The sequence below is a fragment of the Boleophthalmus pectinirostris genome, unplaced genomic scaffold (assembly GCF_026225935.1).
Source record: "Boleophthalmus pectinirostris isolate CB_2022bp ecotype Guang Dong unplaced genomic scaffold, ASM2622593v1 HiC_scaffold_21, whole genome shotgun sequence".
Lineage (NCBI taxonomy): Eukaryota > Metazoa > Chordata > Actinopteri > Gobiiformes > Gobiidae > Boleophthalmus > Boleophthalmus pectinirostris.
This window is the reverse complement of record NW_026571175.1, coordinates 30,447,299-30,465,197: the sequence shown is the minus strand read 5'-3', so window position 1 is coordinate 30,465,197 and position 17,899 is coordinate 30,447,299. Positions and strand designations below refer to the sequence as shown.

At 37.6% G+C, this 17,899-nt stretch overlaps 1 protein-coding gene across 1 annotated transcript in view; it reads right to left on the bottom strand.

Moving 5' to 3' along the window:
- Positions 1-17,899, bottom strand: part of septin7 (septin-7) — a gene marked incomplete at its 5' end in the record, with an annotated part of 91,830 nt that overhangs the window by 47,215 nt on the left and 26,716 nt on the right. The window contains 1 exon segment of the mRNA XM_020925974.2: positions 16,586-16,692. Coding sequence (XP_020781633.2) covers positions 16,586-16,692 — 107 coding nt within the window.

Genomic DNA, 17,899 nt, shown 5'->3' with positions numbered 1-17,899 from the left:
CACTTGTGAGGATTAGAGGAGATTTGGAGCAAAGCAGCAGATCAGAGAGAGCAGGTGAAGAGCCAATCCTTCACACAGCTCCTCCTATGCACACGCAAAGTCATTTCAAATCACAAAAATATTGGTATAGCGGGTAGGCTAATAAAGGCTTTGTTTCTTTGTTTATGGTTAGAGCGTTATCCAAGCTTGAACGCCGTCTGATAAGAACATACGGGAATCCAGCTCCACATCTTGAGCCAGGATCTCGGTCAGTAGAACAAAGCTGGAGGATTAGCCTACTGCGAAACCAGAAGGAAATCCAGCCAAACGCAGGGAGAACATGCAAATTCAAGTGTCTGGGACTGTAAGGAGAGTCTGGTAACGACACCGTTTCTTCACGCCGTGCCGCAAGAGCATTAACTGATTACATTTTAATCCGTTAAGAGATGGTTCTTGCAGCGGGTTGTGCTCATTGTTACTTTAATCATTAACAATTATTTCCTACACTATGCCGACCGTCAATCAAAAGGAATTAACTTCAATCGTGATAAGACTTCAATTAAAAAAGCAGAAGAGTGTTAACACCATCGCCTCACAATAATAAGGTTCCAGGTTCGAGTTTCTCCTGGTTTCTGGGGACTCAGGTTTCCCCTTAAAGAAAACATATTGTGCTTGTGTCTGATATATAGTTATAATCTATGACACTCATGGATCATTATGTTATAACTTTGACTTTTTAAATCGCTATATTCATCTAAAACAGGGGTCTCCAACCTTTTTCCTCCTGTGAGCTACTTTCTGTAAAACGAAAATGCCAGAGAGCTATTAATTTTAGTGGCTGCTAGAAATTTTGTAAATATAAGAACCATGGTAAGCCATACAACATAACCCATTATCCAGTCATCAGTGCACAAAATTAGGTATCAAATTTATACATTTACAATGGAAATAGGCATTTAATCAAACAAATTTGAATTATTCAGCACAATGCATATAATTCAGAAATTCCTTGGCGAGCTGCTTGGGGGTGGAGAGCTACAAGTTAGAAACCGTGATCTAAAATAACTTAATAAAAGAAATACATCTGCTGACTTCCACGTTACAAATCTGTGGTGTCCAATGGAAGCCTGCAGAACATGCTAGTAGTGGATTTTATTTATTTATTTTTTTCATTTTTACCAAAATGAGTATGCAACACTGCCAAATCCTACGTGTACCACAGATTAAGAAAATACATGTGTGTTTGTTTACACCCGCAGCCATAGATCATATTCTTTTTACGGACAATCGGTTTGAGTCTTGATTAAAAGGACTTTTATTATTGCAGACTTGTTATGTGAGAGGAGCCTGTGTGAGCGGTGAGAGTTGGAAATATGTTCGTTTTAAAGCTAATTTTGGTTCTTTCTCATGGGTTAGTGATTAGCTGCTGTAGCTCCCCACACATAAACAGTCTGTTTTCTCTTCTATTGGCCTAGTGTAAAGTGACTTTACTGGCCGTATATTTGTTACTGAAGCATTGATATGTAAATGAGCTTTGAATAGAGGTGCGAATGATCGACATTTACACATATAATTAATTACCGCGGTGCGCACACATTTACGACAAAAGGCGGTAGTTTACTTTCTTCAGCAGTAGCTAGAATGTGATGCAAAAATGCCCTACTGCCTATAAATATGACGTAAAGAGGCAGAATAACAATAAATGTTGCCTAAATAAACCCAATTTAAATTCCACTAGAGCCAAACCTAAGTTTTTTAAACAATTCAAGATTTACAGTGAATTTTTTCATCACTAAATATGTCTGCAATTATATCGGCTATCGGTCGGGCCCTAGTAACTAATAAAAGATAAAAGTACAGTCTAGACTTTGACAAATCATTAATACCAGCTTCAAAACAAATATTTCTACCCAGTTTCTACCATTTCTACCCAGTCCCGGTCTCAGTCCCGGTCTGGTTCCAGCCTCAGTCCTAAACCAGGACAAAATCAGAACTGAACCAGGACTGAACCAGGAGTGTTGGGACTGACCCGGATGTGTCGAGCGATCAGGAAAATGGGACCAGACTGGGACCAGACCGGGACTAAGACCTGGTTTAGTCCTGGTTCAGTTCTGGTTTAGAGCTGGTTTAGACCTGCTCAGTCCTGTTTCAGTCCGTATGCAGCGCAAATGTCCAGCATCGCAGTTTAAGTCACCAAAAAGGGGAAACGAACGAAATCGAAAACTGAAAAAACGAATCATTATGTACCAGCTTCAAAACAAATATTTCTACCCATAATCACGCAAGCCTACCTAATCCACCAGGCCTTTCTGTGATACTGCGCAGACAAACACTTCAGTAACAGTATCAGCTTACAGCCTTGATAAAACTATGCAGCTGTGGCCCCGTCCTCTGCAGGAGACATGGAGGACTTCAGGATCACACATTACTCCAGCCCCAACACCTGTGGCTTTGAAGTCGGCTTAGTTTTACACCGCGATGACTGGAGCTTGGATAAAAACGGGAGAGGACAGAGAATGCGCCGTTGTACACAAATGTATTATGTATGAAGCCTGGGAGGTGTCTGGAATTAGCAGAGGAAGGAAGAGATTAGATTTGAAGAATGCGAGTCAATGAAATGACGTACGGAGTCGGCGAACAGATACCAACTGTCTCAGAAAAGGGTTTAAATGTGGAAGTAAAAACGGAACAAAGAGTGGTATAGGAATTGAAAGTGGTATTTGGTTCATGTGTTCCTAATTCTGGGACTTCTGTTTTGTACAATAAAGTGTGTAAAGGATTCTTGTAAGTTTTAAGCCATGTTATAAAGTTGTTACCACATCAACAACAGACCAGGAGTTGAGTTTTGTTTCATTCACACATGTTTGAGTACAGCTGTCCTTCGTTATAACGCAGTTCAATTCGTTTGTCATTCGTTCATTCGTTTTTCAATATAAAACCAAAAATAAGAAAATAAAAAAAGAACTATTTTCTTCATTATTTGTTTTCCAAAACCAAAATGATTTTAATTTTTTGATTTTGTGTTTAAATGAATAATGGAAAAAACGGATAACGACCATTTCCGGTTTCTGTGACTTAAAACTGCGATGCCGGAGTGAACCAGGACTGAACCAGGACTAAACCAGGAACCAGGACTAAACCAGGACTAAACCAGGACTGAACCAGGACTGAACCAGGACTAAACCAGGACTGAACCAGGAGCTGAACCAGGACTGAACCAGGACTGAACCAGGACTGACCCGGATGTGTCGGGTGATCAGGAAACCGGGATTAGACTGGGACCAGACCAGGACTGAGACCAGGACTAAGACCTGGTTTAGTCCTGGTTCAGTTCTGGTTTAGAGCTAGTTTAGACCTGTTCTAGTCCTATTCCAGTCCTGTTCCAGTCCAGTTCTAGTCCTGTTCCAGTCCAGTTCTAGACCTGTTCTAGTCCAGTTATAGACCTGTTCTAGTCCTGTTCCAGTCCTGTTCTAGTCCTGTTCCAGTCCTGTTCTAGTCCTGTTCCAGTCCTGTCCTGTTCCAGTCCTGTTCCAGTCCTGTTCCAGTCCTGTTCCAGTCCTGTTCTAGTCCTGTTCCAGTCCTGTTCCAGTCCTGTTCCAGTCCTGTTCCAGTCCATATGCAGCGCAAATGTCCGGCATCGCAGTTTAAGTCACAAAAACAGGAAACGAACATCATTTAAACACAAAATCGAAAACTGAAAAAAAAAAAAACAACAAAAACAAATCAACAAAACAATCATTATCCGTTTTATCCAGCAGCAATAAGTTTTAAGAAGGATGTAAAAAGGGTTGTAACTGTCCTGTCTGAGAAAAGCGTATAAAGTGCGGCTTTGCGGATTTCACCTATCGCGGGTTATTTTTAGAACGTAACCCCCGCGATAAACGAGGGACCACTGTAATGCTTTATTATTAGTCTGTTTACATCTCTAAAGCTCAAAATGCTCTGTTAAACCTTGTGATTAAAATGATCCAAATGACTCTGCTGAAGGTGTGGGTTTTTTTTCTGTTTTAGAGAAGAACTAATCCTAAATATGCAGAGTTTGTGTGTTAAACATGTGGAAATGAAACAAGTTCAGGTCTGTTGACGAGGTCTGTGACGAGGAAACAACATAGATTAGAAAATAGGTCTCTGAATAAATCTGAAATGAGGTTATAAACTTCGTCCATAATCCTAAAATTAAAAAAATCTGTTACTGTCATATAATATAACTCAGATTTAAGTAGAAATAGGGGTTGGATTATCCTGAAGACGGTGTTATTGTACGCCATCCATCTGGAATGTGCTGAAAAAGTGTCTGTACGGGTCAGATGAGGTTCAGGTGTGACGCAAAACGGACTGACAAATTAAAACTTAAGCGTGGAGAAATCCCTGTATGGCCTTTGTTCAGAAAAGATCGCCCCAATCTGCTTTTTTAATATATACTTTTTTTTTGTAAGGACGAGGCAAGTTTATTAGTATTTAAGTAATTCAAAGTGATTTACAGAATAAGAAAGATATTAAAGAATAAAAAAGACAATTTAGTCAATATTCCAAAGTTGCACATCTCCAAAATTTAAAGCTGCACTGTGTAACTTTTCTCGTGAAGCAGCAGCCACTTGTCTTCCCATGGACATTACTTTGTAGGAATGTTCCACAGTATGGCATTAAACAATTCCATCTTGCACTTATTGTCTCCACGGCAATAGATAAGTTTATTTATTTATTTTTTTAATGTCCTTCAGGATCGATCCATCCATCTATCCGTCCATCTGTCTGTCCATCTGTCCATCTGTCTATCTATCAGGGTCCTGACTAAGGTCGTCTCTATGCTGGGCCATGAGTCTCACCCCCTGCAGGACGCTCTGTCTGCTCTGGAGAGCAGCTTCAGTGACAGACTCATTCACCCTCGCTGTGTGAAGGAGAGGTTTTGCAGGTCTTTCCTTCCTGCTGCTGTCAGATTGTACAACAAACACTGCTAACACTGAACATGTGCCATTCAATTATGTCCATGTGCAATTATTTTTAAGTCTATTTTAAAATTATTTTTAAGCTATTATTTATTATCTGTTTTATTGTATGTTACCTTTTCCTGCTGTTCTGAAATTGCACGTTGCAACACTGGAATTTCCCCAATGTGGGACTAATAAAGGCATATCTTATCTTATCAATCCTCTATCAATCTATCCATCCATCATCTATCATCCATCTATCCATTCATCAATCCATCCATCCATGTATCTATCCATCCATCCATGTATCTATCCATCCATCCATGTATCTATCTATCCATCCATGTATCTATCCATTCATGTATCTATCCATCTATCATTCATGTAACTATCCATCCATCCATCCATCAATGTATCTATCTATCCATTCATGTAACTATCTATCCATCCATCCATGTATCTATCTATCCATGTATCTATCTATCCATGTATCTATCTATCCATGTATCTATCTATCCATGTATCTATCCATCCATCCATGTATCTATCTATCCATCCATGTATCTATCCATTCATGTATCTATCCATCTATCATTCATGTAACTATCCATCCATCCATCAATGTATCTATCTATCCATTCATGTAACTATCTATCCATCCATCAATGTATCTATCTATCCATTCATGTAACTATCTATCCATCCATCCATGTATCTATCTATCCATGTATCTATCTATCCATGTATCTATCTATCCATGTATCTATCTATCATTCATGTAACTATCCATCCATCCAACAATCCATCCATCCACTATCCATCTATCCATTTATCATTCATCCATGCATCCCTCTATCCATCATCTATTCATCTATCATCCATCTATTCATCTATCCATCCATCGATCCATCCATCCATTTATCATCCATCCATGCATCCCTCTATCCATCCAGTTATTAATCCAGTTTGAAGCGTTCTTTAAAAGTAAAAAGGCAGGAGTAGTTCCTCACGTGTGTCTGTTTACATCCACACAGCTCACGATCGAGGTGAAGCTGCAGATTCGCGATAGTGACTCTACTTCCTGTGGACTTCATCGACAATTTTTTATGCTTTAAAAATCATGCATCTGAAGTTTTGCGCCACATTTCACAACTAGAAGTGCTTTGCTCTGATTTTTTGAACACTTAAGAGTCTCAAAGTGAGTCGTTTTATTGTAAACAGGAAACAGCAGATGCAATTGCGATCAAACTTGATAGCCTGTGGTCTGCTGACATATCCTGCTGCTCTCTTTGCGATCAGGGATTTTAAGTCTCATAAGATTCTACTCGTGTCTGTGATGTGTGCTTTTTAATGCATATTTAAAAATCTTGTAAGACTGAAAAATCCTGTAGTGTGTGGCAGACTTTAGGTAAAGGTAAATTCAGAGGGAAACAATCTACAAACCGAAATAATTTTTCTCATGGTTGCAAAATCTTGTGACAACTTTGTCTTGTGCCACTACATAACTCTCTCTTCTGTTAGTAATGTGTATTTAGTACTGATTTAACCTTGTAACCAAATGATTAAACATATTTTACATCTGACTTGTTTCAAAATTGTATCTCAAGTTAGCATTAGTTTTTTACATATTTTATCATTTATCATTTAACATTTCAGTCCAGGTTATCCCCAGGTTTGACTAAACCCCAAATTGAAGGCTTTTTAAAGACCTTTTTAAGACCATTTAAATGCAAATTAAGACCAACATCACACCCATTATGCAGGCAAAAAAAAAAACCCCACCAGATCCAATTCTAATAATGACCATTACTCACTGCTCTAAATAACAAAAAATACTTCTATTATAAAATCTCATTCAGAACTCATTTATAGCCGTATGCTTGTAAAATGGACAAAAAATCATTTATAACATTCTAACAAGACAAATTAAACGTTCATTCACGTTACATGATTTGATGTTGGTTTTTTTCCTCCCTCACGTAGAGCCCTGCAGGGACTCGCGAGACCCGACGCAAAAGAGTCCCTGCATCCGTACGCCACACAGACCATCCTCCGCTCCTGTCGCGCCACACAGACCATCCCCCGTCCCGTACGTCGTGTGGGCTGCGCCACTAAACCAGAACTAAACTAGAAAAGCACTCAGAGAGTGCAGACCTCCGCCAAGGACTACAGTCCCCCTCATATTAATTGTGTTTTCCATAAATATTTGTCTCGTATCTTTCAATTTGGAATATGAAAGAGGATCCCATTGTCCATCCCTGAGTCAAATTTCATGGGGTTTGGTCAATAATTAACCGAGATATTGAGAAACAAAATTTTTGGCCCCATTTACCACAATGTTAACTAAAATTTCAAAGTGATCCAGAATCCAGGATCCCATCCTGCGTGATTTGTGGGCGGGCGCAGGCAAAATATTGCAGATGCAGGCGGGAGCGGGACTGAAAAATCTGCCCCACGCAGACCTCTACCCTCCGTGTAACATTGCACTGCAGACCAGGTGAGTAAACAAAAAAATAGGCTTATGAAATTTAAGACCATTGTGAAAAAATAAGACTTGGACAACATCATTTTAAGGCCTTAAATTAGGAACATGAAATTTAAGCTCTTTTTAAGACTTTTAAGACCCCACGGCTACCCTGCAGTCATCTCTGTAAAAAACAACGTTAGTTTCAGGTCAAAGAGCATCTCACTTGAGCTGATGTGTTGATAGTGAAACCACAGTCTCACCGTCTGCTCTGACGTCAGTGTCTGCATTCTGGCACGGGGCCTGGATAAACGTGCTGAGTGACTCCTCGTGATAGCGCGCCGTGTTAGGACGCTGGGGGTGGCGGGCGTGGCTCGAGGTGTAACATTATTATTGGAGTGTGGTTTTGGCGTAGCGAGATTAGCTTCGTGCAGACTCCCTCCTAAAAAACACCGTCTGACATCAGCACGAATGGGGCAGGTCCGGACAGAATGGGGACAGTCATACTAGAAGAGATTTCAAATAGAGCATCACAGGAAATCAACTCTTTCCTGTGCGCGCCTTCGACTGGTTTTGATCTACTCACAGGAAATACTGGTAATTTACGACGGAGTAAATAAAGCAAAAATAAAGACATGCTTTACAACAGTAATGAGTGAAATCTAGCCATTATGAAAATGAATACCTTTTGTAAAAGACATAACATCATAAATTACTTAGTTGCTGAGTTCTTCTTTGTTTGGGATCAAAACGGGGTTAGCTTAAGATGGCATTTCCTTTTCTGAAAGGCCAGACGTGTAATTGTCGGGATGGGTAATAAATCAGAGCTGATATTGGTGTCAGTGGCCTAGTTCACATGCACAACAAAATCGGATTATAATCGGATTTCTTATAAGATTACACAAATGAAACGAAAACTGCTAAGTCTGATGTGAGAAACTAATGAGGCCGTGATCAGAAATGAATGAGATGATTTGGTTTTTTGCATGTTGTTTAAATGAACTTGTACTTTACCTTTAAAACGACAAACTTTATTAAACCATGAGGGAAATTATTTGGACCCAGGAGCTCACACGTCACAATATATTATAATAACAAAGAGCAAAAATGTAAATGGTAATGATAAATAAAAAAAAAAGTAGCAAAAAGATAGCAAGAGACTGTAGGGGTGTAACAATATCCAAGTCTCACGATACGATATTGTCACGGTATGAACCTCACGGAACGATATTTATTGCGATATGGTGGGAAAGTTCACGATTAGAGATGTATAAATATCCAAATCTCTCAGTACAATGTTTTCACGATACACATCTCATGGTAGGATATTTATTGCGAGAACTCTGACGATACAATATCACGATATTTCAGTAATTGTTATATCCCTAGTGTCAAATAAGACATAATTACACACATGTATATGTACAAGTGAAAATTAAATATAAAATATAGTGATACAAATATATCTCTCAGCTATATATAGAAACAATAAATCTAAAGCCTGGATTTTCCACTGTGTTGCCTAAAATTCACCAATTTCCATAGACAATTTGGGGCAAAAATATTGAAATATCGATAGATCATATCATTTAAATTGATGATACAGTATCATTATCATGGGTTGCTTTATCGATATATCGCCAAAAGCATTTTTTGGTATATTTTACTGACTTATTTAGTGTAAGAACTACAATTGTGTTGACAATTTTGCCATTTTGATGAGTAAAATGGGTGTTTTTTGTCTTAACTTTGCACAAACTTAATGGACTTAGTAGACATTTTTTTGATTATCACAGCCATGATTTAGCCTTTGTTTTTCACTGAACCGTATCAAATCGATTTGAAATATATCGTATCGAATAGCACTGAATTGAAAGTGCACTGTATCGAAAAACATATCGGAACATGGCCTGTGTATCGAGGTATGTATCGTATCGGCAACTTCTTAATGATACTCAGCTCTATAGACAACGTTTCAAAGTTTTGGTTTTAATTTACCATTTCCATTGAATCGTGCAGGTGATGTACCACCTCTAGAAAGTTACATACTGTACCTTTAAATATTGGTTATTGAGGACAAAAAATATCCATACAGAACCATCAGTGATTAGTGGGTAAACTCAAACATTTCAGTCCAAAAATTAGGCTGCACTTTGCTGTAATAAAGTATTAACTTTTATCAGATATAAAATTATTACTTTATAGTTTGCAGGCCTGTCTAGAGAAATTTGGGGGCCCAGGGCAAGAAGCTTTACATGGGCCCCCCTCTAAAATGAATTAATAGGCAGAAGTTACAATTCTGGCTCTTTAAAACTCTGGGGCCCGGGACAATACACCCCTTTGTCAACTCCCCTGAGAGGTTGCACAATTTGTGAAAAAAATTGCAAATGTATCTTTCTCTTTTGGTGTATGTCAATGTATTTCAGCTCCTTTTTAAAGATAAGCCACTAATGTTCTAAAAAGTGGACAAAAACACATAACAAAAAGACTCGATCTATTGTCTTAAAGGTCACGACAGCTTGTCTTAACACTATTCTCCTCTTTGACTCTGGTAGTTGTAACAATAACGAAGGCCTGGCTGTTGCATACTTTCACTATCAGTACATAGCATGAGTTCATTCAGACTGACTAATACTGTGTCATGGACTAAAAATGCATTTCCTCTAAGCCTTTTTTCAAACAGCAGATTCCTGTTTGTGAAAGCTTCAACTGATTCGAACGATTTTGATGTAAACGTAGAATTGTAGAAGTCAAAAAATACCTCTACAACAATACCTGAATGGTTGAATGAGTTAACTGAGATGGTTCGACTTTGATTTTTCATAATTTCCTCTCAAAAAAGCACCATCATGTCTTGAAATAATGAAACTGTAAAAGATTAAAAGAAAATAAGCTGTCAGAAAAAAATGCTGGTGAATTTACTTTGCTCTGAGGTCATAATTTCAGTGTTTTCATGATTCAGACTTGTTACGAAACTCTCATTAGTCATTGATATTGTTTGTAAGAGTTAGAAAGAAAGTAGCTGCTTCATTTGAAATTTCACGGCCCGCTGTGATTGGTTGAACCTGCCTGTCACTCAAAACCTGACAGACGCTGACCTATAAGACCAACAGCTAACTCCAATCTCAAAAACACTTGAATGTCACATCTTAAAACCTTTAAAAAGACCCAACAAATGCTCAAATTACTCTCAGATCATCAAATAATTCAGTCACAAGTAAATCTTAGCCTGCTTGTTGCTATGGATATGTCACTGCTCTGCCTGGAATGTTCCACAGTGTGACATTAAACAACCTTACAATTATTCAATTTCAAGTGCATTTATAGCGCAAAAATATCTAGAAAAACTTGAGTTCTGACTGTGAGCGGGGTTGCCTCTCCATAGATCTGACCTGTAACTTGGTCTGGTTTGGTCTCCATGAAGATAAAAAGGTTTAGACTTAGATAAACTTTATTGAGGCACAAGGGAAATTATTTGGACACAGTAGCTCACACATAATAATACCAAACTGTGAAAATATTCCACACAAAGCAATAGCATTTCCATTAGAGCTGCTCGATTATGGAGAAAAATCATTATCACGATTGTTTTGGTCAATATTGAAATCACGATTATTCAAAAAATTATTTTTTTAGTTACACAATGCATTTATTCAGCATTTCTAACAAAAAAACCCCACATTGTTATTGATAATTTACACAAAACTTCCAAATTGAAAATAAATTCAGGCCACAAATATGAACCTTAGAGCAGTTTTGTGATATACAAAACATAAAATGAATAAAATATACTATGAACATGAAAACATAAATGTATCCAAAATAAACTATATATCCAGCTGTTCTACAATCTCCATGTTTAAAAAATGAAATAAATATACTTATTTATATTTAAAATATCCCAAAATAAACTTTATTAAGCTTTAACGCTTCAACTCAATTATATGAGTTTGGAGATCGTTTTGACACACAAATTGAAACTGCGATGAAAATTTGATTAGTTGCCCAGCCTTAATTTCCATGGAGAAAAACATTTCACGAACCCTCCACCAGAAAAGTTACACAATGCACCTTTAAAATAAGAGCGGCTCAGACAGCAGGAGCCATCATTTTATCAGACACTTTAGGAAAAATAGGCCAGAATCGTAAGGGGTAAAAAGAGGTTTCATTTAAGCTAAATTTGTCTTGTCCTAGAACAGATATATTGTATGAACAGCTCTTGAAGTCAAATATGTCTTCTGTGTGCTGTCTGCATTTAATTAGAAAACATTTTATTGCCAGATAATCAGGAAGTGCACATTCACATGCTAGTTGTCAGCATTATCACCATAGCAAAGCTCTGCAGAGTTGTAAAAAAAAAAGCTTATAAACTCATCTCTGTGAATAATTACGATGCTCAGAATGCGTAAGGAAAGTGAGGAATAACTTTAAAGTGCCAGTAAAGTTGACAGTACTGACTGCTCATTTTGCAAAACCTCAGTTAAAATCATTATATTTAAGATTTTAGCAAAAACATTCATACTAATTTTCCCAATTTGGCAATTTTTTAGGTTTAAAACTTTAATTCCTAGTTCGAAATCATGGTATCACACTAGGAAATTCACAACTCTTATCTAGCAAAACTACACAGAAATGATTATCTGACAAATACAAATACAAAAAAACACATTCATTTTGTTGAAATCATGTTAAAAGTATCAGAAAAAATTTGTTTCTTGTAAATTGTGCTGAACTTTTGGATAGATTTCTCGCTATTGTGATGCCATCTATGTTTGAACTCTAATTCCTGCAATTTTCAACACATTTTTGGACTTCTCTTTAAATTTCTTTAAAATTTCTTTCTTCTCGACTAGTTTAAAGCTATAATTTATATTTACGATAGCAATAACCCCACAAAATTAAGCCATAATTAGAGAATCATAAAAATCTGTCATACGCACTTTAGAGAATCATAAAAATCTGTCATAGGTACTTTAAATTTAACTGGTTCTATTTTTCACGTTTTAAAGACAGTAAAAATCAGACACAGCTCCTTTAATTTCATGTTTAATTTCATGATTGGTTAAGTACAGAGTATTTAGCAGAAAGGAATTCCAGAGTGCATCCTCAGCCTGTAAACGCATTCTTCCTCAAACTGTACCATGTGATCTCTGCCCTCGCTGCGGTGGTCTGTTTGTATTTACGGTCCATAATAAAATGCAGTCTCGTGGTATAATGGCTCCTCTGTTTTTCCAGATTTATACCTCTCCGACCCGGCGCTCCCATGCCCCAAACACCTACAGACTCAGGCCCTGGTTCTGGTCCAGCATTGAAGATCAGGCGGCACACAGTGAGCCCTTGTCTTTGCGCTGGCCTTCGACTTCAGACTCACTGGTTCCGGATGAGTCAAGTTATTATGTAAAACTTTCATCATTTCACCAGAATCAAAGTATTATTGGTTGGTTCACTTATAATCAAAGTTTGTTTTGTACACATGAGTTATGATAGCCGATGTATAATTATTCTGACAAGCCTTGCAATCAGATTTAGAGCTGCTCAATTATGGAAAGAATCATTATCACGATTATTTTGGTCAATATTGAAATCACGATTATTCAGACGATTATTTTTTTGTTACATGATGCATTTATTCAGCTTTTCTCTCTCAAAAAAACACACTTTGTTATTGATAATTTATGCAAAACTTTCAAATTTAAAATAAATTCAGGCTACAAATATGAACCTTAGAGCAGGTTTGCAAAGTATAAAACATAAAATTAATAAAATAATCTTTGAACATGAAATAAGGCATAGAAAAACATAAATGTATCCAAAACAAACTATATATCCAGCTGTTCTACAATCTCTACATTTAATAAAATAAAATAAATTTACTTTTTAAAATAAACTTTAAGCTTTAAATCGTTTCAACTCGAGTTTGGAGATCGTCTGAGATACAAAAAAATAAATGAAATCGCGATCAAAATTCGATTAATTGCACAGCTTTAATCAGATTTGGGATTTAAGTTTGGATAATAGAAATCTGTTCAAAGTTCACATTTTAAACACGTTCCGAAGAAATGACTAAAAGACTAAAATATGAAATGAAAAGCTAATCAAATCAAATTTCAGAAACTATAGGGTCAGCAGTTTTTTTTTATGCAGAATAAAGCCCTATTCGCACGGGATAAATCCAACCTGGGGAATTTGCAAATTACCGTCCCACCTCTGTGTTACTTGCAGCGCATTTGCACAGGACAAGCAAAGTCCATAAATTACTCAATTTTACTGACATTGACAAAGAGATTGAAAGAGAAAAGAACGTGGAAAGTAAAGAAAGAGACAGAAAAGGTGCGCAATTACAACAACAAACACAGAGATGCAGATTCGCAGGGGACTAGTAATATCACCGGACGTCTGTGTTTGCTGAAATATAGTCGGTAATTTGGGGCGGAATTTTTACTTTACAAATTACAGACATGGTGAATTCGCACGGGATTAAGATCCGCCACAATTATTACGAATAAAGCTCCACAGGTAATACAAATCCCATGTGAATAGGGCTTTAGACTGAATATTTTGTAGTTTGTGGAGGAAATGATGGGAAATTATGGCAAAAAAAAGTGCAGCTTTTGAGGTACGAAACGTTTTCGACCTAAAAAAACATTTGTCCAGCTCACAAATTGAATTTCTCCTTTGTCATGGATGTAAAAGTGCAAGAATACAGCCATATAACGCTTCAGTTTCCATTTTGGCTCACGAGTCTGTTCAAATAGGACTCACAGAGAATGGGGCAATGTCCAAAAATATCAGTATCAAATAATCAATACTGGCCAATACTGATACTGGAACCTACCTAAAGCCCATCCTCAACAATGACCATCAAACCACCACCAAAAGCCGAAATTTGTTGTAAAAATGAACACTAAACACTAAAAAATAGGCTATATTAAAAAGATACACTATTTAACTATCTAACTATCTATTGCTTAAAGGGACAGTCTGGAATTTTGGACATAGGACCTCATTTCTTAGTGAGTCAGAGTGTTGGAGACGCGTGGAGACACTTTTTTAAATATTCCGTCCAGTCCTTGTATTTGCAGAGGTCGCTGGTGCTAGGCTAGTGCATGTCAATGGCCATAGTTATCCTGAAACTAAAAACAGTCTTACCCACTCCACAAAACACCCGAAGCAAATCTATTATTACACCAGACTGTCGATGTGAATGTCTGTGTCGATAGAATAATTTCAGAAGTAAAACCAACCTTGCATTTGAAGGATTTATGTCTGAGGAGCAGCAGCAGTGAGTTGTACTTCCTGATAGAAAGTTTGGCAGCGGCGGACTGATATATGAGAAAATAGTCCCTCAACATGCGACGATTCAGGCGATGCAAGATTAGTTTTATTTCAAACATTATTCTGTTCCTTTAAACATTTTCTTTCCCAGTACAGATAAAGTCTCTTGAGGTGTGTACTTTCTGCATCTAATTATAAACCACTTCTGAATGACCAAAAATCAGGAACTGCGCGGTTAACATGCTCCACTTTAGTCTCTGGAAGTTGAGAAAAATCACTTACGAACACACTGCGAATGATCAGGATGCTCAGAGTTCACAAAAGGTAAGTGAGGAATAACTTTGGACCACTGCGCCTAGTCCTGCTTTTCACGTTTCTAAATCAGGTATACGCCTTTAATGTCACACTGCGGAACATTCCAGGCAAGGAAATAACTAAAGAGAAGGAAAGAAGGTGGATGAACCCAGCAACCTTTCACGTATAGTTTTATAACGTTATAGCATGTAGGATACACAAGGGCCTGGAGTTGTTGTTGTGTTGAGATTTACAGCGAGCAGCAAACTGTTAACAAGCAGCTTCCTTAAAACAACGCTATGATTACGCAGGCCAATTTAAATTTATAACCTGTGTTTGCTTCTGGCACACGGGCCTTTGTTACAGCGGAAGGACCGGTTTCACTGACGAACACTCGCACTTGGGTGGCAACAGCTCGGAGGGAGAGAGCATCACAAAAACAAAAGCGCCAATCAAACGTACAGGACGGGAATGATGAAACCAAAATATCTCAGCTCAGGGAACACTTTTAATAATCACTGGGGCATTTAAGAGGCAAGTTATGTTGAAATACTGAGTCATTCACTTCAGTTTAGGCGTGTAAATCTATAGGCTGTACTCACTGTTCTGGTTTGATCCTGGTTTAGTCCTGATCTTTGGTCTTATTCTAGTCCTGATGTTGTTTTGGTTTTGATATAATGCCAGGTTTATCCCAAAATTTGTCGTGTGTGTGTACTGTATTTTTCGGACTATAATGCCCAATATCAATAATGTTGAATTCTCTCGTCTATTTTCAGAGGCACCGGATTATAAGGCGCATTAAGAGAAACAAACAGACAACACTTGAGACTGATCCTTTAGCCCAGGCGTCCACGATCCATTGGCAGATCGTGGTGTAATTTGCTCGACATTGCCTCCCTGTCTTGCTGAATGTGTATTATTAATGTGAATGTGGGCGTTTTTTTAATTTTCTACGAGGACGACTCAAATATACATTGAGTAATAATATGTTTAATGCAGATTTACGCACATTTGTTTACATTATACAAAAACAAAACTTAAAACCACATGGCTAATTTGCATAAATTATAAGCGCTGAAAAAAAAATGCTCGTTCCTTGTGCGCTGATGCAGTCAGCTTCTGTTGGACTCTATCGGACTCGTGAGGCTCCTGACTACGGTAGCCGTAATGCTCTGACAATCCATCAAGCTCTGCGGCACGACCGAAGTCGTACTAAAACATTTTGACAGATTTTTTAGCGCCGTCAAGCACGTAAAATCAGTAAGCGCAACCAGAATTAATACATAAGGTGCACTGTCAATTTTTTAAAAAATTAAAGAATTATAGTCCGAAAAATACGGCATGTGTTTTAGATTTTCTTTAGAGCCTAGCAAATTCATATTTTTCTCGTTAGTGTCTCTTCAAGACAATACAAAGAGCTATAAATTGTACAACTGTCTTCTGGAAAACCACAATACTGTCCTTGAATATTGTAATTTTAACATTATTGAATACAGTGGTGATTTACTTGGATAAGGCCAGTAAAATACTTGAAAACAGATGAGGCAGACCTACTATGGTCACCAAACAATGTACAGCATTCGTTTTTCAGGCTTCATAACTCTTGACTGGTTCATATGCTCGTGTTGGGGCGTGTTTGTGTTACCTGTACAGTCTTCTTGATCCGGTGCGATGGTCCTGGGTATTCTGGTGAGTACAGGTCCGTGAGGAACAGTGAGTTTATAAGAGTGGACTTCCCCAGACCAGATTCTCCTAAAATACAGAGACAGACAGGGCACAGATGAGCAAGTGGGTTTGAATTTAATCATATCAAATCAAAAGCTCACTTTATCGAGGTATGTATCGTATCGGCAACTTCTTAATGATACACAGCCCTTATTCTGACAAGCATTGCAATCAGATTTGGGATTTAAGTTTGGATAACATAATTCTGTTCAAAGTTCATGTCCTGAAGAATTGACTGAAAAAAAAAAAAAGACCGAAAAATGAAATACAAGAATCAAATTTCAGAAACTACAAAGTCAGCAGTTTTTAAAAAATGCAAAATAAGACTGAATATTTTGTAGTTTGTGGAGGATATTATGGTAAAAATTGCAGCTTTTGCGATTTGCTGATTGCGTCTATTTCATTTTGATTTGATTTTGATTTATCTTGCAGCCCTATACCAACGTCTTCCATATTTGAATTACCATAACACAGTCTGTTCTGAATGCGTACTAGTTTGCTAGCTCATATTTCAGTCTTTTTGTCAACTTTAAAATGTGAACTTTGAACAGAATCTTACTGATACTGTGCAGTGAAAATACGCTGGGGGTTTCTACATGCATCTCTAATGGTGGAAGGTTTAGAAGTTTCCACAGTGACACAACACACGCGCAAACATTGTCAAAAAAGTTTTAAACTCAAGAAAAAAAACACAAAATGAGTTTAAATAAGACATTTTTTCAGGAGTTTATGATCAGTACGATTGTTCATTACGTGTTAGATTTTCAACAAAAAGGTGAGCGTCACAAGATAAATCATTTTTTTCTGGTCAGATTGTGTTAAAATAAAGCCCAGATTAAAGTCTCGCAAGCTTCAGAAAAAGCAGTGCCTACAGTTAGCATCACACTCCCAGGGAATGTGCAACATATCCGTAATTAAAACTGCGAACCGAATCACATTTCTCATCAATTAGATCTTTTTTTTCCAACTCGTCAAGGCCTTGAGCAACATGACACAATCTCCAGATGCTTTAAGCTCCACTGCCAAACCTTTTACCACTCACATTCCTCACATGGTTGGGATTCAGACCTTCTCCGGACAGGAAATGATCCTAAAAATCTACATTAAATAGGCAAGACAAGCTTTAACACGAGGAGAAGGAAGAGGCAGATGGAGCAGAGGGAAGTCCAAGTCCTCCCAAATTCTTTTCCTGTCTGCATTTCAGGAATCTAATCAGAGAATTAGGGAATAGGAG